General features: G+C 56.1%; 1 protein-coding gene across 1 annotated transcript in view; it reads left to right on the forward strand.

The window, feature by feature from the left end:
- The first annotated feature begins 940 nt into the window (after nucleotides 1–940).
- DCHS1 (dachsous cadherin-related 1) overlaps nucleotides 941–18,847 on the forward strand; it is a 42,597-nt gene continuing 24,690 nt past the window's right edge. Inside the window, exons 1-4 of the mRNA XM_027907020.1 lie at nucleotides 941–953; nucleotides 2,673–4,474; nucleotides 17,764–17,952; nucleotides 18,051–18,282. Of these exons, the coding sequence (XP_027762821.1) occupies nucleotides 941–953; nucleotides 2,673–4,474; nucleotides 17,764–17,952; nucleotides 18,051–18,282 (2,236 nt within the window). The remainder of the gene's footprint in view (nucleotides 954–2,672; nucleotides 4,475–17,763; nucleotides 17,953–18,050; nucleotides 18,283–18,847) is intronic.

An 18,847-nucleotide genomic window follows, 5' to 3' on the forward strand; every position in this document is an offset into this window, starting at 1 on the left:
CAGCCCTAGGCTCGGATGTGCTTATAGATGTTGCAGCTCTCTCCATTTTAGCTGCCCTTCCTGTCAACATCCTCGCCGTGGCTCTGGACCCCAAACGCCTGTGTGGAGAGATTCTCATCCTGGCAGTTTTCTTCAGAGGCTCCTGCTGCCGTTTTTCGCAAGGGATCTTGGTGCCCAGCAGTGGGAGGGAGAGAGGGGGAGTGGGGCAGTCTGGCTCACATTACAGGGACCGGCCAAGCCAGCCCCTGCGCTGAGCTCTCTGCTAACTGGAAGCAGCTGTTCAGATTTGGTGACTCTGCATCCACTGAGGTCACTGCTGGCTCCCTATGACCCAAGGCTGCAGACCTCATCAGAACAGGGGGCTGCTGGTACCGAGGATGGCTTCTGCAACCCTGGACTGGTGCAGTCTGGCAGCTGGGCAGTTGCACCTCTTACCAAAGGATAGGCTCTGAAACTACCCAATTGCATCCAGGGAGAATGGAAATGGAGAAGTTTATACAGGCTTTCATCACCAGTCCCCCAACCCAGGGACCCTAATTTTTGTTCCCTGGTTGTCCCAGTGCTCTCAACTGGTCTTCACACTCCCTAGATTTGCTTTTCAGGTTTCTATCCTCCCTGCCAGCAGCTCACAAAACCTGACTGGCTTCTCAAGAGCTGCATTACTAATCAAACCAGGTGGGCTTTTCCCCATATCTGTGCCCTGATCTGTTTCGGGCGCTACCCAAGATCTTTCAGCTCCATCCTGTCCTCAGCCACCAAGTTTGCCCCAGGGAACCTTGGCCCTCTACCTATTTTTCCACTCTCATTTTTATTTTTTTTGTTCTTTGTGTCTAAGCTCTTGCCAAGGCTTTAAACCCTCTGCCCTGTCCCTTCCTGTGACCTGAGTAGCTGGGCACCATTGGGATGGTGCAGTTTCATCACAGAAGGTACCTGGGACCCCATGCCCCTGCACAGTATGGGGTGGGGCAGTTACCCCTCCAGCTGGGGAATTAGAACTGGCTCCAATAGAGAGACAGACCTGTCTAGGACCACTGAATTAATGCAGATTCCCAACTCGGAGTCCAAAGGTACAAAAGTATCTTCTTTTGACTTCTGCTCCTGGGACATTGCAGGGGTTCTCAGCTGGGTGCAAAAGGAGCATGTGGATTTACCTCAGAATGTGTGGATAGACCTCAGACACCAGATGCTCACCGAAGTAAACACTTCTTTATGCATAGAAAATACTTTTAAATGTTTATTTTTCTGTCACTAACCTGGGATTTCCACAGGGAAAACCAGTCTAAACAGCTGATCCAAGGTGGGGAAGGGGACCCAGGAATAATCATTCTATGTTCCCTAGAAAAGGTTAACACTGCCGTGGGGTTCTTTGGTCAAGGGCTGACATTCTTAGTTCCCAAACTAGACAATGTCAGCCACTTCCATCCCCCAAAACAAGGAGGTTTCTGCTCCTTCATCTGACATGAGCGGCTCCTGAGTGTGGTTATGGGACCAGCAGCAAACGCTTTCAAGGGAGTCCAAGTGTGAGCTCATGCTGCCGCCATCCCCGCAGACCACGGAGCCTCGTTCACCGGGGCTGAGCGAGTGCTGGGGCTGCTGCTCCTCACCAGCTCCTTGGCCGCTGGGTTCCCCTGGCTGTTCTCAGCGGGGGTGGGCAGGGCGGGGGGCTGGCAGCCCATGGACACGGGGAGCCTGTCTGCCGTGTCCGGCTGCGGTGCTGCAGGAGCTGTGGCTGACTGCTCGTCCCTCCCCCACTGCTGCAGCGAAATGCAGCTAAGGGGGAAAGGGAGGGAAGGAGCCGGAGCCAGCAAGGAGCAGCGAGAAGGAGACAAAGGAGGGGAGTGAGCAGCAGAGGGTGTGGGACGGGAAGGAACCGGAGCAGCTGGCAGCTCAGAGGGAATCGCTGCGTTCCTACTGCACTGCCACCACCCTCCATGGTACCAGCCTGGGACACCCACAGATCGCTGTGCCAACCCAAACAATGGGCATGGTCTGATTTTATCCCGGGCATTCCCAGCTGTGGGCACATCCTTTGCAATACAGCCTTTTTGATTTATTGTTCACTGGATCGAAGCCCACTCCATCTCTGTGCTCCCTTCCAGGGACACCAGATTTGCACCTCATGGGTTTTTGGCACCTATATCCCTGTGGTCCCTAAAGGCACGCTGCTGGGGAGGGGGGGAGGGAGTGGGGGACGAGGGCTAGGGTCTCAACTGGTTGCTTGCTGAGCACTCTCACAATTTGAGACCAGCTTTTCTCAGGGTGGAGAGGTGCAAGGCTGCTGTTTGTCCAAAAACCTCTGTCCTCTTGCAGACAAGCTCTGAGCCTCACAGGAAGTGTTCAGCTGTTAAAGGCACAGGAGCACACTGCTCTGGGGCAGCTGGTGCCAGCCAGGTGGTGGTTGGGAGGGGCAGTTTAGGGTGTAGGTGACGGGGTACCAGCTGCTCACCTCAGTATGCTGTCAGGTGTGACCTGCTGGGCTGACTCCATGTGCTGTCCCTGGCCTTTGTTCTGGGCACCCTCTGACATGTTGTCACATTTGCTCCTTGTGAGGGACAGGTGATACACAGCAATTGGGCAGCAGGTACCTAGCAGGCCTTCCCTCTCAAGGCTTTTTTCTCTGTCCTTCCCTTGCTCCCTCTTAATCAGCATCCTCCGGTCTGCATTCCATACAGGATTAAAGCAAACGCTGCAAAGGAGATCGAGCCACCCTCTGCTCTGCCGGTTGCCAGCCATGAAGGGGTCAGCCATGCTTCTGCTGGAACTGCTCATTCTTGGGGGCCTGAGAGCAGGGATGGGCTCTGCTGTCCTGGGCACCCTGGATCTACAAATAGATGAAGAACAGCCGGCTGGCACCATCATTGGGGACATCAGTGCTGGCCTGCCCCCTGGAACTAGTGCCTATATGTATTTCATCTCGGCACAGGAGGGCAGCGGTGTCTCCACTGACTTGGGGATAGATGAGAACACGGGGATCATCAAAACAGCTCGTGTCCTGGACCGTGAGACTCGGGACCACTACAGCTTCATTGCTGTCACCCCAGAGGGCATCACGGTAGAAGTGAACATCCAAGTGAATGACATCAATGACCATGCTCCAGCCTTTCCCAAACAGCACAGCACCCTCCAGATCCCAGAGCATACGCCCATCGGCAGCAGGTTTCCCTTGGACCCGGCCTTTGATGCTGACAGTGGCCTCCTGAACACACAAGGCTATGTGATTAAGGGAGGGAATGTGGGGCAGGCCTTCCGCCTGGAAACGCGTCTAGGACCCAATGGGGTCCTGTATTTGGACCTGGTGGTCAGCAATGTTCTGGACCGGGAGAATCGTTCATCGTACTCGCTGCTGTTGGAAGCCTACGATGGTGGTTCTCCTCCCCGGAGCACCCAGATGACACTGGATGTGTCCATCCAGGACATCAATGACAATGCTCCCAGCTTCAACCAGAGCCGCTATCATACGCTGATCTCAGAGAATCTGAAACCTGGCAGCAGCATCCTGCAGGTCTTTGCCTCCGACGCAGATGAAGGTGACAATGGGGATGTGATTTATGAGATCAACCGGCGGCAGAGCGATCCTGACCAGTACTTCACCATTGATGCCCGGACTGGAGTCATCAAGCTCAACAAGGGTCTGGACTATGAAGTGAGGAAGGTGCATGAGCTAGTGGTGCAGGCAAGGGATAAGGCTGTCCATCCTGAGGTCACCACAGCCTTTGTCACTATTCATGTGCGTGACTACAATGACAACCAGCCCACCATGACTATCATCTTCCTGAGTGAGGATGGCTCCCCACAGATCTCCGAGGGAGCCCAGCCCGGACAGTACGTGGCTCGCATCTCTGTTTCTGACCCAGACTATGGAGAGTATTCCAATGTCAATGTTACACTGGAGGGAGGGGATGGCAAGTTTGCCCTCACTACCAAGGATAACATCATCTATCTGATCTGTGTGGACCAACTTCTGGATCGGGAAGAAAGAGACTCCTATGATCTGCGGGTGACGGCTACTGACTCAGGAACACCCCCACTCCGGGCAGAATCGGCCTTTGTGTTGCAGGTGATGGATGTCAATGACAACCCTCCACTCTTCGACCAGCAGGAATACAAGCAAAGCATCCCTGAGGTGGTGTACCCAGGCAGCTTTGTCCTGCAGGTGACGGCTCGTGACAAGGACCAGGGTCCTAATGGGGAGGTGCGGTACAGTATCGTGCATGGTCATGACACCCACTCCAGCTGGTTTGCCATCGACCCTGCCACTGGCATTATCACCACTGCTGCCCCACTGGATTACGAGAAGGACCCTCAGCCTCAGCTGACTGTGCTGGCCACAGACCGAGGAACTCCTGCCCTCTCTTCCTCAGCTGTGGTGCACGTTGCCTTGCAGGACGTCAATGACAATGAGCCGGTGTTCAGGAGTAATTTTTACAATGTATCCCTGAAGGAGAACACTCCTGTTGGGACCTGCTTCTTGCAGGTAGGTACAGGTGTTGAGACCTGAGCTTGGGAAGGGCACAGCCAGGGTTGTGAGTGGCTTGGGATACTGCTGCAGGGTGTTTGGTGGAGGTACCATGGCTTTGGCAGGCAGTGTTTGCAGCAGGAACGTTGGAGCGGAGATCCCTGCTCTCAGTGTGAGTGTGGAATGGGGCCAAGCAGTGTCACTCCTTTTCTGTGTGTGAGTAGTGGGCAATGCCACTGACACTGGACACACTGCAAGGCTGTCCATCGTGCAGAGCATGCTGTGGGCCTCAGTTGAGGTGGGTTTTGCTGTGCCAGGCCTTGCTTGCACCAGCGTGGAGCTTCTTTGCAGCCAGGACACTCACAACAGAGCTCAGGAACCACCTCTGGGAAGCTGCCTGTAACCAGGCTGTGAACCTCCCTCTCCCCCACTCCCCCTCCCCTGTGAGGTCACTAGCTCAAGTTCATCAGTGTTACTGGGGCTGGTTGTGAGCATTAGCATTAATTATGCTGATGAACTGAGGCACGTGCTGCTGTGCCAGCCTTTATGCTCCAAGAGGTCGCAGCTGGGACCAGAGCCCTGCTGCCCCTCTGAAAGCTCCACGACCCCACGATGAGCCAGCAGTGCTGTTTGGATTCTGTGTATTCTGTGTTCCCTGCGCCCGATGTTTCTGTCACAGCTCAGGCCCTGGAGCCCTGGTTCCTGGGCACAGGTGATGCCACCCATCAGGATTGGGGACAGTGGGGAGCTGGTGCAGGGGTGCAGTGAGGCACTGCTGACCACAGCAGTGTCCAGGCTGTCCATCAGGACAAGCACCAATGACATTGAGGACACTTCTTTGCTGAAGCCTTGGGACGTGAGGATGTCTGGCTGGGGCCAGGTGGTGAGAGGTGCCCGTGGTGCCAGGAGGTGGAGGAATTCTGGGGCCCATGAGAAAAGGCAGGGGGAGGTCCTGTGACCTGGCCTGGGAAAGGGGTCTCTAAGTGGGCCTGGAGAAGGATTTGGAGCTGTCAAGAAAGAACTGTCTATGGGTTCTCTGTGGATGCACTGCAGGGGCAGGGGAGGTGTAAGTTGGGTCTGGGAAGGGTGGGTGTGTGAATGCAGGTGACTGACAGAGTGGGGTGGGAGCACTAGAGAGGGGTTTGTCAGGGGCTGAGTGCAGGGGATGGGGTAGGAGTGTGGGGGAAAGGAGAAATGTAGAAGAGAAGGGATGTGGGGCAGGGGCAAGTGTAGGATGGGGCAGATCTGGGGGGGTTTGGGGATGGGTCAGGGTAGGATTAGGGGGAAGTCTGGGCAGAAGAAGTGAGTGGGAGATGAGGAGGAAGATTTGGGTCAGAGGAGAGCTAGATTTGGTCTATGCAGGGTAACACTATGCATTGTCCCAGTCTGAGGTGGGTGGGAATGGGGCAGGGCTGGGGATAGAGATGGGGAAGGGGGCAGGAATGGGTTCAGGAACAGGGTTGAAGGAGAGGAGCCGTGTGGCCCTGGGTGAGTGTGGCGGCCTCAGGCATGTTGGGGATGTCTGGGCTGCACAGCCCCCGAAGGGAGGCCCCCCTCTCTCCTTGTCCGTGCCTTCCTGTTCAGTGCTGCTCGCCGTGCGGGGAGGCACTCTGGAAATGCAATCGGAGATGGCGGCTGCGCTCCTGCCGGCCGGCTGCGGGGCCGAGCTGAAGGGAGAGCAGACCCTGCGGATGAGCCGGGATGTGCGGCACCGTGGGGCATACCCAGGAGCGGGTTCAGCACATGACTGCCCGGCTCTTGAAGGGTCCAGCCCGTTTCCACGCTGCACAGGGCACAGGGCTGACCCGGCGGCCAGTAGCGACAGAGGCTTTGGGCGGATTTCCACGGTCTTGGCTCAGTCCTTGTGTTTCGTTTGGAAACGGCACGTCTGGGCTGAGCGCAGGTAACTCCCGCGTGGCCTCGGCACAAAGCAAACAGCTCACACATCTGCTGCTGCTTCCTCTGAGCCGGGAAATGTGAGAGGATGGGAAAGGAGGCTGTCCAGGCTGATGGCTCTGCCGGGGACGCAGCAGGAGCCAACCAGATCTGAGAGCTGGACAGAGCCTGGGCAGGGAGCCCTGAGCTCAGAGCACAGCTGCCCACCATGACCACCCCTGTTGTCATGAACAGGAGGGCTTTAGAGGTGCTGCCAGGGCCCCCAGTGGCCAGTGTCTGGCACTGTGTTGCCCAGGGTTGCCCATATCAGGTGTGCTGCCCCACAACCCCTGTGTGCCTTTGCTTCTGCCTGACTCCATCTGTCCACGGCTTCCAGCCATCAGGGCTCACCCTGACTTGGGATGGTAAAGGGTCTCTGTCAAGGCCTGGGTTTGGGCCACACCTACACAATAATCACAAGAGCTCTGGCCCTGCCAGATGACATCCAGGACACAGGACAGTCACTCAGGTCAGCCCAGAACTCGGTGGGTTTGGTTCTTGATCAGACTGTCACGTTTCTAAGCAGAAGACCCTGGGAGGACGAGGTCTGTTTCATGTCTGCTTACTGTGGGTAGGACAAACAGTGGGGAAGGGAGGAGTGCCTATGAGTGACCAGGAGAGACCCAAAGAGTGTTTGTACGTCTCCTGCTTCCCCTCTTTGCCGGGGGTACAAGCAGGGATGAGCAGAGCAGGTTGCTGGCCTGGGCTCTGGAGAAAGAAAAGGAACTCATAACATCTCCTCTGTATATTACTTGTGTTTATCATGGGCCAGGTCCCACAGCAGCAGACTGTGCATGAGCATGAAGCAAAGAAAATGGCAAACTCTCAGTTCAAGTCTGAGATGAGAGAGAAACACCAGTGGAGACAGAACCCAAGTAACCAGTGAACACACAACCAGCAGAAAATGGAGCAGGAGACAGTCACTGGCTGGCTCCCTTGTTCCTCTCTGTGGCCATAAGCTGACGATGCAGAAGCTGTAGGGCACACTGGACCACATTCCAGTGCTGTGGTTCCATGGTGGGAAGCACTGCTCTGGTAAAAATTCACCCTGCTGGCTTAAATTTGTTTTAAACCTTTGACTTGTACCAGCATGCTGCATGCATGGTCAGGTACTGTCTTTCTGTGACCTGGCTTTCCATGCTAAATCAAGCATTGTCTGTGCTCTGACAGAGAGCTATGAACCCCGTGTAGTGAGTGTGGGCTGATTGGACAAAAACCTGAATAACATGAGATGGTGGTTAATTGATTCTTGCATAGATCCAATATTGATGACTATGGGACCAGAGTTTACATATTGCCTTTGCATCCATACACACAATTGTTGGGGGACATCCAAAATGAAACGCTGACCAGCAACGCACCCAGCATAGTCTCTGCAGTTTTGAGGATAAGTCTCATGAGTTTTGGGTCCTGATTTGTGATTCCATGGGACATTTGCGGGGCATGCATGCACTGCACTGAGACAGCCTCGTGGGCTGTGCCCCAGGTAGGAAGACGTGGGTGAAGAGCTGTAGGCTACACCAGGCCACGTACACTGTATTACTGAAAGAGAGTGTGTGGAGGGCTAATCCTGATGCCTCAGTTGTGCTGCTGAAGCAGCAACTGTGAGGGGACACGGGGCATAGCTGTGCATGGGGACTGGAGCAGCATGAGGACTCATGCTCAGCAACTGCTGCCAAGGAGAGGGGGCATTCATGTTCTTGAGTCGAGGGATTTAACGTCAACCTATTTTCAGATCTTTGCACGACATAGAACAGGCCTCCCCCTCCTCAGAAACAAGGCAAGCTTTCCGAGACAAGATGGGGAAATGCCTGTGTGTGCTGAAGAGTGAAGTGAGGGGAGGGAGAGCGTCATGGTCCTGGGGAGCGGGCTGCCATGTGGGAGAGTCTGGAGGTGCACAGGAGTGTGGACATGGGGGAGATGCTGGTACATGGGGAGGTTGTGGGGGGAGGTGAATGCTGTTGTTACCGCCAGAAGAGCTGCATTTGTTCCAAATTCCTGTGAAAGTTATTTCCTTGCGCTGCCAGCAGCCTCCTCCTGGGCTTGGCACAGCAGCCAGCGCCATGATTAATTCAAGTAGCATTTCCCCTGGAGCTGCAGCAGCTTTTCCACTGCAGCCGAGAGGCCCCAGCCCCTTGCGCTCCTCTCCCCCCATGCTCTGCTCCTCCTCCCAGCCCCCTCACACAGCTCTCTCCTTCCTCCACGTAATCCCCAGCCCCCTCACAGCTGCCCCTTTTCCCTTACCTCTGTTTCAGCTCCAGGCCCTTCGGAACTCCTCTTCCTCCCACTGCCCTTGCTCTCACAGCTCCCTCCTCCACTTGCACCCACAGCCTCACACTGGTGCAGGCTGCCCTCCAAAGGGCCAGTCCTCATGCCCCCCTCACGGAGCCCCAGCCACCAGCACGGGCCCCCCAGTCTCTGCTCCCTCCTGTTCTCCCCACACCCCTTGGTCAGTGCCAGCTGCAGTTGTCTTCTTCCCCAGGACCTTTGCTGCTGTGCCGCTCTCCCTGACCTGCACATCCCTTGGGACATGCCAGCCTCTCCTTGCTCCCTATGACTGATTTGGATTGGGAGGGACCTTAAAACTCATCTCATTCCACCCCGTGCCATGGGCAGAGACCTTCTACTGGACTAGGTTGCTCTAAGCCCTGTCCAACCTTGAACACTTCTGGGGATGGGGCAACCACAGCTCCTCTGGGCAACCTGTTTCAGGGCCTCCCCACTCTCACAGGGAAGAATTCCTTCCCAATATCCCTGCCCTCTGGCAGTGGGAAGCCATTCCTCCTTGTCCCTGTCCCTCTCTCCCTTGTCCGAAGAACCTCTCCAGCATTCTGGGAGACCCTTTGGGCTCTGGAAGGGGCTCTGAGGTCTCCCCGGAGCCTTCTCTTCTCCAGGTGAACCCCTCCAGCTCTCCCAACCTGGCTCCAGAGCATAGTGCTCCAACCCTTGGAGCATCTCCATGGCCTCCTCTGGACTCATTCGAGCAGCTCCATGTCCTTCTGCTGTTGGGGACCCCATCCCTGCCTTGTCCCCAGACTTGCCCTGCCTGGCATGCTCAATCTCATGCTGACCCCAGCCCTGTCTCTCCTGCATGTCTTGCCCAGCCGTGTCCCATCTTGCTGCTCAGACCTTATCTGTGAGCACTCCCTGCCTGAGTTCTGCGCAGCTGAAACCCAGCCCCACAACTTGGTTTGGGGTCCTTATGCACCAGTGCCCCAAGGTCAGGACCTGCCACTTCTACTGCGCACTGTGGCTGCCCTACTCGAGCCCTGCACTGTGAGTACTTTTCCCTGCAGAGCCCAGCTTCCCAGCCCCACTCAGCTCTAGGATTCCCTGCCTTATTCTGCTTCCCAGCTTCCAAGTCAACTCAGCTCCTGCACCCTCCATGGGCTCTCTATGCCCTGTAGCTGCAGCTGCCATTTTGCCAGTGAGGACACCTGGATGCCCAGGTGTGAGCCTTGCTCCTTTTCCTTCTGTGCCTTTGCCCCAGCGCTCAGAGGCCCCCAGGCTCCCAGAAAGGCGCTGTGTGTCCCCAGGCTCCTGCACCTCTTGCCCAGCCTCACCCTCCACATCCTGCAGCCTGCCTTCCTGACAGTGTCTGTGGTTAGCCCACTTCCTCTCATCCTCTAAACCGAGGGCTTTACCCCGTCCCAGAGCAGTGCTGGAGGCCATTGGCCACCCCTGCTCCCCATTCCTGGCTGTGTGTGGCTGTGGCAGCCCAGATTCATAGAATCACAAAGAGACCTAAAATCCTGTCTTGTTCCACCCCCTGCCGTGGGCAGGGACACCTTCCACTAAACCAGGTTGCTCTGAGCCCTGTCCAAACCAGTCCTGAACACTTCCAGGGACGGGGCAGCAGCAGTGCAATAGGCAGTGTGGAGGCTGTGGCTGTGGGGCTGCCAGCCAGCCCCCTACCCACGCCCCGGGGCAGTGGGGGCCCAGCAGCCTGAGGCGGCAGTGGAGGCAGCTGTGCAGGGCTCCCCGAACGGGGGGTTCCAGCAGCTGCGGGCTCTGACCCTCGTCTCAGCCACGTGTGCTGGAGTGTCGCTGGGCCGAACCCTGACCCCGCTCCCTCCCCCGAGGCCCGAGCGAGCTGGAGGCCGAGACGCAGCTTGGGAGCCAGGGCCGGCTCCTGAAATAGCCGCGTGGCCGCGCCCCGGCTTTTAGCTGGTCAGCGGCTGTGCCAGGGCCGGGAGGGCAGGACGCCTGGCACGCACTCAGGCGTAGGGAGCCGTGCGTGGGATCGCTGACCACACTGGCGCCAGCCTCTCCTCCTCTCCCACCAAGAGCCGTCACTCGGAGGGGCGGGAGCCCAGAGCCAGATGTTTGCCAAAGCCACAGCGTAACATGTGCGCAGCAGAACCCCAGCCAGGGCCAGGCTCCAGATGAGCTCCCTGCCTGCGACTGCGCTGGCTGGAGCGGGGAGGACAACCAGAGAATGGAGGCCCGAGCTGCTGAGCTGTGCTCCGTTGCTTTCCAGCACTGTGGGCTGGGCGGGGGTACACAGCTCAGCAGCAGGGCTGAGAAGGCAGGGGATGGCTCTGGGTGAGGGGCTCTGGTGCTGCCCTCCAGATGGGTCTGTGGGAAGGGGAGGCTTTGGCTCCCACAGGCAATGCAGCTGAGGACCCCAGTGTTAATCCATCCCCATCTCTGGGAAATGTGTCTGTGGTGCCTTGGCTCCTGTCTTGCTGGGGAACTGGGAGGAGGGTGTGAAATAGCAAGGCCTCGATGCCAGTCTCTGCCCTCCCAGTTTTCAGTGCAGTGGGGAGAGGCACACTAGCCCAGGACCCCATTTCCTTTTCTAAGGCTGGTGCTCTGGCTTCTTTCTGCCTAGCCCTGAGCCATCTTGCTGCTCTGCTGCGTCATCCTCTTCTGCTCTGTGGTGGCCACAGCACTCCCACCAGGTGCTCTTCTGACCAGCAGGCAGTCCAGCTGAGTCTTCTCACCACACCTGGGAGGAAGGAGGGGCAGGTAGCAGGTGCTGCTGCCCAGTGTGGTCAGGGCTGTGGTGCAGGGCTGGGGAAGCAGATCAGCTCTCTTGAACAACTGGAGCTCAATGGGGAACTGGGGTGTTTTGGAGGGCCTTTGGGAGATCACAGAATGGTTGTGTTTGGAAGGGACCTCTTGAGATAATCTAGTACAACCCCCCATGCACAAGCAGCACCATCCAGAGTTGTTTGCCTAGGACGTCACCACTTCCCTGGGCAACCTATGATGGAGCTTGGTCACCCTCATAGTAGAAATGTGCTCCCTGATTTTCAGAGGGACCCTTCTGTGTTCCACTGTGTGCCCATGGCCTCTGATCCTGGCACTGTGCACCACTGGCAAGAGCTTGGCTACATCTTCTTGTTGTCTTCTTTTGTGTATGGATCATACCCCTTGTCTTCTCCAGGCTGAACTATCCCAGCTCCCTTAGCCTTTCTTCACAGGAGATTTGCTTCAGTCCCTTCATCATCTTCGTGACCCTTCACTGGACCCTTTCCAGTGTGGCCATCTCTCTCCTGTAGTGGGGAGCCAGCACTGAACCCAGCGCTCCAGCGCTGGCCTCACCAGTGCTGAGCAGAGAGGCAGGATCTCCTCCCTGACCTCCTGGCCACACTCCTCCTGATGCTGCCCAGGACACCTTGCTGTCTCATCTTCAACTTGGCACCCATCAGGGCTTCTTTTGCCAGGCTGCTCTCCAGCGGGGTGGCCCCCAGCATATGTTGATGCAGGGGATTGTTGCTTCCCCAGGACAGAACTTTGCACCTCCCCATGTAAAACTTTGCAAGGCCTCTCGTCCATCTCTCCAGCCTGTCGAGGTCCCTCTGGGCGCATCACGACCCTGTGGTGTTACAGGCTACTCCTCCCAGTTTGGGGTCATCCGCATATGTGCTGAGGTGAGGCTACACACTGCCCCATCATCCAGGTCATTAAGGAAGCTTCCAAACAGAACTGGACCCAGGATTGACCTGTGGGGTACACTGCTAGCTACTGGCCTCCAAGTAGATGTTGTGCCCCTGATCACCTGTCTCTGGACAGGAGCCATTCAGCCCGTTTCCAGCCAACCTCACTGTTGGCTCATCCAGCCCATTCACCAACAGCTTCTCCATAAGGATCTTGGGGGGAATAGTGTCAAAGAACTTCCTGAAGTTCAAGTAGACAATATCCACTCCTTTTCTGTCATCCACCAGTTGTTTATCAAGTGGGTGAAGCATGATTTGCCTTTGGGAGAAACCATGCTCACCACTCCTGATGATGTTCCTGTTCTTCCTTTCCTGTGCATAGAAATGGTTTCCAGGATTAACTGCTCCATCAGTTTCCCAGGGATCAAGGTGGGGCTGACTGATCTCTAGTTACCTGTGTCTTCCTGCTTGTTCTTGAAGATAAGAGAGAGATTTACCCTCCTGCAGATTTCAGGCACTCCACCCAAACACTGTGATTGAGAAACAATTACTGTGAAGGGCCTAACAATGATGTCTGCCAGCTCCCTCAGCACTCATGGGTGCCCAGGACCCATGTCCAGTTTGCTTAGGAATTCAGTGACCTGTTCCTCTTAAACCAAGGATTTATATTCCTTGCTCCAGCTTTCATCCCGGTCTCTGGGGCCTAGGATTCCTGAAGACTGGTCTTACTAGTAAAGACTAAGGTAGAGAGGGCATTAAGTCTTTTATATGTCCTGTGTCACCAGGTTTCCCATCTGCTTCAGCTGTGGGCCTGTATTTTAACCAGCCTTCCTTTTGTCACTGATGCGCTTATAGAAGTCCTTCATCTTGACTTTGACATCCCTTGCCAGATTAAAATCCAGTTGTGAATGGGATGCCAACAGCTGCGTTTCCATGTAATTACACTGTTTAGTGGGTGATTTCAGCAGAAAGTGCCCCAGGTGTGTTCCCTGAGCCCCCCTGTGATAGCAGCCTCTTCTACACCTATCAAGGTAAAGGCTTCAAAACATAGCATCAGGTCCATCCCCTGGGGTCTTTAACACATCCCCTGGTACCAAGGGCACATGCCAGTTCATTTGCATCCATGATGTGACAGAAAGGATGTAGTTCATCTGTCCCTTTTGTCCAGATCCTTTCCCTCATCACCACCTCCTGGCAGAACACAGCTCATGAACCTCTCCCCTCAGAGCTTGCCTTCCAACCTGTCTTTCAGCCACCTGGTTGTCCAGCTCTCCAAACTGTATCATCCTGCCTTGGATATGAGGATTGTGGAAGAAGGTGTCAAAATTCTTCCTAAAGTCAAAGCAATTGTCACCCACAGCTGTCAGCCCCTTAACCCCACATCCCATCATTGTTGCATCACATAGGGCAAACAGGACAGTCAGTCCATGATGGCTCTTCTCTCCCAGGATCCTCCATGTGGCCAAAAACATGCTCTGAGAGGACTCACTCCATGATTCTCCCAGGAACCAAAGTGTGTCTGACAGGAATGTAGATCCTCAGATGATCCTTTTGGCCTTTGTTGAGGTTGTGGGGCGATACTTGCTTCCCTCCAGTTGTCAGGGATCTCCCCTGATCTCCATCACATGTGAAAAGCAGCCCTATAAATCCATTTCTGTCAGCATCCATTGATGCAGCCTGTTGAGTCCCATGGATTCATGTGGATCAACTTCATTAAAGAAATCCTGACTCCATCTTCACCCCTCTCTGTTAGCTCTGAACCCTTTTGAACAGCATGGAGGCCTGGGAAACTGTGGAGACCAAGGTGGAGGAGACATCGAGTGTCCCAGTGTTATCTGTGCCTGCTGTCACTAAATCACCCACCACACTTGGAAATGGGCCCTTCTCAGCCTTTTCCTACCAGTGCAGTGGTAGAGGCTCTTTGTGGCACCCTCAGTTTGCCTTGCAAGTCTCAACCCGACTTGAACTTTGACTTTGCTGACACCCTCCTGACATACCTGGCAATGTTTATAAATTCCTAATGTGTAGCTTTCCTCCATACCCACCTCATAGAATCATGGAATGGTTGGGGTTGGAAGGGACCTTAAAGCTCATCTCCTCCACCCTCCCTGCCATGGGCAGGGACACCTTCCACCAGCCCAGGTTGCTCCAAGCCCCGTCCAACCTAACCTTGGACACTTCCAGGGATGGAGCAGCCACAGCTTCTCTGCCCAACCTGTACCAGGGCCTGCCCACCCTCACAGGGAACAATTCCTTCCCAGTATTTAGTGTAAACCTACTCTCTGTCAGTGTGAAGCCCTTCCCTCTTGTCCTGTCACTCCAGGACCTTGTAAATAGTCTCTCTCCATCTTCCTTGCGGGCTCCCTTCAGGAACTGTAAGGTCACAATCAGGTCACCCCAGAGCCTTCCCTTCTCCAGGCTGAACAATCCCAGTTCTCTTAGCATACTCTGCCTTTTGCATGGCAGCTTAGCCCTGAGGCCCATGCTTAGCCAAGGCCATCTACAGACATGTCTCCTTGCTTTCCTGAGCTCTAGGATGGACTGTTCTGGACTGTGCTGTCCTGAAGGCTTGCCAGCTTTCCTGAGCTCCCTTGGCCTTCAGCGCTGCCTGCCATGGGATCCCTCCCATCAACCAGTTCCTTGTATAAGCTGAAATCTCTCTTGCACTCCAGGGTCTGTACTCTGCTTCTCTCCCTCCTCAGGCCCTTTAGGATTCTGCACCTGCTGCTTCATGGCCACTGCAGTCACAGCTGCTGCTGACTGCCACATCCCCAGTCAGTGCTCCCTTCTAGTGAACAGCAGACCCAGCTGTGTACCACCCCTGCTTGGCCAGGGACTGTGGAATTCTTTGTGAGACCAGGAGTCTGTGATCCTGGCTTTCCCCAGGTACTGCTGCCTCCTTGGCAGCTTCATTTCAGGGATTTCCTGGCAGAGCATTGATGTCCTTGTGCTTAAAGCCTTTAGTGGCTGTGGGCACTCTGTTCAAAAGTCAGAGATGAGGGGACTGTGGAGGCTCCATTCAGGCTCAGAGCTCTGACTCCTGCTCTCACATATTCAAGCAGCAGGACTGGCACAGCCCCAGTGGAGTGTTTCCTGGGCAGTTCCATAAAGCAGCTTGACCCCATTTCCCTCTGTTTTTCAGGCAAACATCAGGAGTCTCATGAGTGAGCTACAGTAAAACCAGCTGTGGATCCAAGATTTGGGGCGGATGCTAAACACAGAGTCTGGGGCTGCCCTGCATTAGCTTCTAGCATAGTTCCTGGAAAAATGTCCAGACTTGGTTTAAAAATTTCCAGGAGTGGTGAACTCACCGCAAGCCTTGATGAGCCCTTTTGGTGGCTAATTTCCCTCACAGCTAAAAATGTGTCCGTTTCCCAGACCGTGTGTGCTCTGAGCCTGCAGCCATGTGTGCCAGCTAAAATAAGGTGGCTGCCATACCTGGTGGCTGGTGGACCCCTGTGAAGTCTCTTAGGAGTCCCCAGGAGGCATCACCCAGCTACACTGGGGATCCTGCTGCCATCAGGGCTCAGTCAGGCCCTGCTGAGTGTAGGCTGCCTGGAGGCAGCAGCCAGCCCCATCCCGTGGGATGCACACACGGGATGTCAGCGGTCTGCGGGCAGGGAGCTGGGGCTGGGGGTGTGACAGCCACAGCCTCCCTCCTTCTGCACACAGTGGCATAGCACAAAGCAAAGTGTTCAGCGGCCCCAAACTTAGCCAACACCGTTACCTGCTCCAGCAGGTATTTCCTATTCCTGTGGCTATTCTCTGGGCACCCAGTTTAGCGTCACCCATTCAAGGGAGGCAAGAGCCAGGCCCAGTTGCATGCCAAGATGTGGGTATGGGGCTGTACCCCAGTAACAACAGCCAGCATGGAGCCACTGTGCTGGTACCCTTTGGATGAGCTCCAGTGATGTCAGTGAGGTCAGATTTGTACTCTCCAGTGAGCAGCTCCCCAGCAAGGGGGGCTGAGACAGTAAGAGGAGAGGGTGAGCTCTGGAGGAGCAGATGGGTCCAGTTTCCCAAAGTGCCTCCTGACCCAGCTCTGTCATGGCACCTCTGTCTCTGAGTGCTCTGCAGCAGGAGCGGGGAGGGGGAATCCTGTTCCATGGTGCCATGGTATTCTTCTGGCAGCTGCTGCAGAGTTGGGGAGCAGATCCTCTGCACAGCAGCTTGGTGCTCACCAGAGGTGTGCTCTGAGCTTCTCCCTGCAGGCAGCAGGGCTGGTGGGGGTGTTGCAGGTGCTGCCTCCTCTTCTTGGTTAGGGCAGGGTGGTGCCACCCCTGCCCAGTTGACTGTTCCCTCCTGGCCCAGCCGTTCTGTGTCCCCTCGCCCTTGTGGCTCTGTCCCCGGTGGCAGGGCTCGCAGCCCCCAGCCAGGCCCTCTCCTTGGCGCGCACGCAGCGTTCCTGCGCTCCTCGCGCGGGAGCCGAGGCCCCATGGCCGCTGCAGGGAGGAGCTGTGGCTGATGAGGCCTGAACTCCATTTCACCCGGGCCTGGCCCAGCTGCCTCCCCCTGGCTCCGTCCCCCAGCTTTGTTCTCTGCCGAGCTCCCAGCTGGTGGAGGAGCTGTGGGCAGGGATGTGCGGTCAGAAGTTGGTTCCTGCTGACCTGAGCTCTGTAGGAGCCCGAAGAGGAACTGGGGTGGGCAAGCAGGGAGCAGTGTTCATCCTCCTGCTGTGTCTGTTGTGGTGGGTGCAGTTCTTGTGCCCCAGGCTGGGTGAGACTGGGCTGTCACAGGGCAATGCCGCTCTCCATCCTCATCCCTAGCAGCTGGGGCTGCTGGACACAGAGCTCTGAGAGCAGGACAGAGCCAGGGCTCTGGTGACTTTCTTCCTGTCCCATACTGAGTGTCTTTGAGAAAAGAAGGAACAGAGAGGCAGGGGCAGCTGCTGCTGCCATGCTAGTTGTCCCTGGCTGGCTGATCAGGTGGGGGGCAATGGGGATGCTTGACTGTGAGATCCTTGGCATCTTGGTGAGCCTGGGCCTTTCTGTTCCCACTGTCCCTATGGTCTTTTCTTTTGCCAAGGCAAGTCTATTGACCTGGGTAATGGATGTTGCCCCAGAGGTGCAGAAGGGAGTTGTCACCTGGGTGGTGAGGAACCCACGGCAGTGCTGGAGATAAAAAGCAGGGTGCAGCTCTTGCACATTCACAACACAGTGCTGCCCCTCCTCTGCATCCCCTCATGGGGACCAGCCAGCACAGGCTGATCCTGGAGTGCCCCACACCTGCAGGCAACACTGCCCAGGGCACTGTCTGCATTAGTGTGCCCTGGGAGCTCTGTCCTGCTGCAGGGAAAGCAGTGGCTGCTGGAGGACAAGAGTTGCAGGCCTGAGGTAGTCACTGTCGCTGCGTCACGATGACCTTCTCTGAGGATGGTGTGGTGGCTGTGGGCCATGGAGCAGAGGGTGGCACTGGGGTGTGGTGATGGGGCAGGGCTGGGTCTGGCTGGTGGTCTGCTCTGTTAAGGTAGTACCCTCCCTGACCCAGGTGACAGCCACAGATGCAGACAGTGGCGTGTTCGGCTCTCTTTCCTACTCCATTGGCTCTGGCATCGGCAGTGTTGTCCCCACGCAGTTCAGCATCGACAAGCACTCGGGGCAGCTGTGCACGGAGCAGCCCCTGGACCGTGATGAGGGCACGTCTGCCTACGACTTCACCATCACTGCTGTGGACGGGGTGAGTGCTGGCGAGGCCACGGGACGCGGTGCTGCTGCCTCGGCATCGTGCAGGGGATGCTGTGTCCTTGCACTGTCTCTGACCTGGTCCCTCTGCAGGGTGGCCTGAACTCCATGGTGTATGTGAAGGTGTTCCTGGAGGACACAAATGACAACCGGCCAGTGTTTTACCCACTGGAGTACGCCGCCAGCATCAGCACACAGAGCATGCCGGGGACAGCTGTGCTGCGCGTCACCGCCCACGACAAGGATGAGGGGCTGAACGGCAGAGTGACCTATCGCATTGTCCGGGGAAACTCGCCCCCACTCTTCTCCCTCAACAAGGACACAGGTGAGAGCTGGAAGGGAGCCAGAGCAGGCAGAAACCAGAGCATTATGATATGGAAAATATCAAAGCAAGCCTGACTGTCAATGCTTGGACACCTCAGCAGTGCAGTCTGCCTCCAGAGTATGCCTGTTCTTCTCCCTGCCACATCATTCCCCATTTGACTTCTTGAGCCTCTAGCAGCCCTTTCCCAGACTCAGTCCTTGAACTCTTGTTTCTGCTCCCTGCTCTGTTTCCCATTTGTCCCATCTTCCTTCCTCTCCCTGATTCCCCATCCCTGACTCACTCTGCCTTTCTTCCTGTATGCTGATGCTTTGCCCCATCAAGCTGTATCCTGGTTTGTTTCTTGTCCCTGCCGGTACCCTCCTTTCCCTGGCTCAGTTAACTCTCTGCTATAGCTCTGTCACTCTTGGTCCCACCATTCTCACTGGCTGTCTGCTCTGCCTTGCATTGACCTTGAAGACAGAGCAGTTTCTGCTGGGGAGGTGGGCACATGAGCGTGCAGCACTGGGGACTCTCAGCAGGACAGGAAGGTTCACTGAGGGATCTGCACACAGTTTCCCAAGTTCCC

The sequence above is a fragment of the Empidonax traillii genome, unplaced genomic scaffold (genome assembly GCF_003031625.1).
Source record: "Empidonax traillii isolate 1590-97213 ecotype Southwest subspecies unplaced genomic scaffold, ASM303162v1 scaffold1392:size131462, whole genome shotgun sequence".
NCBI classification, from domain to species: domain Eukaryota; kingdom Metazoa; phylum Chordata; class Aves; order Passeriformes; family Tyrannidae; genus Empidonax; species Empidonax traillii.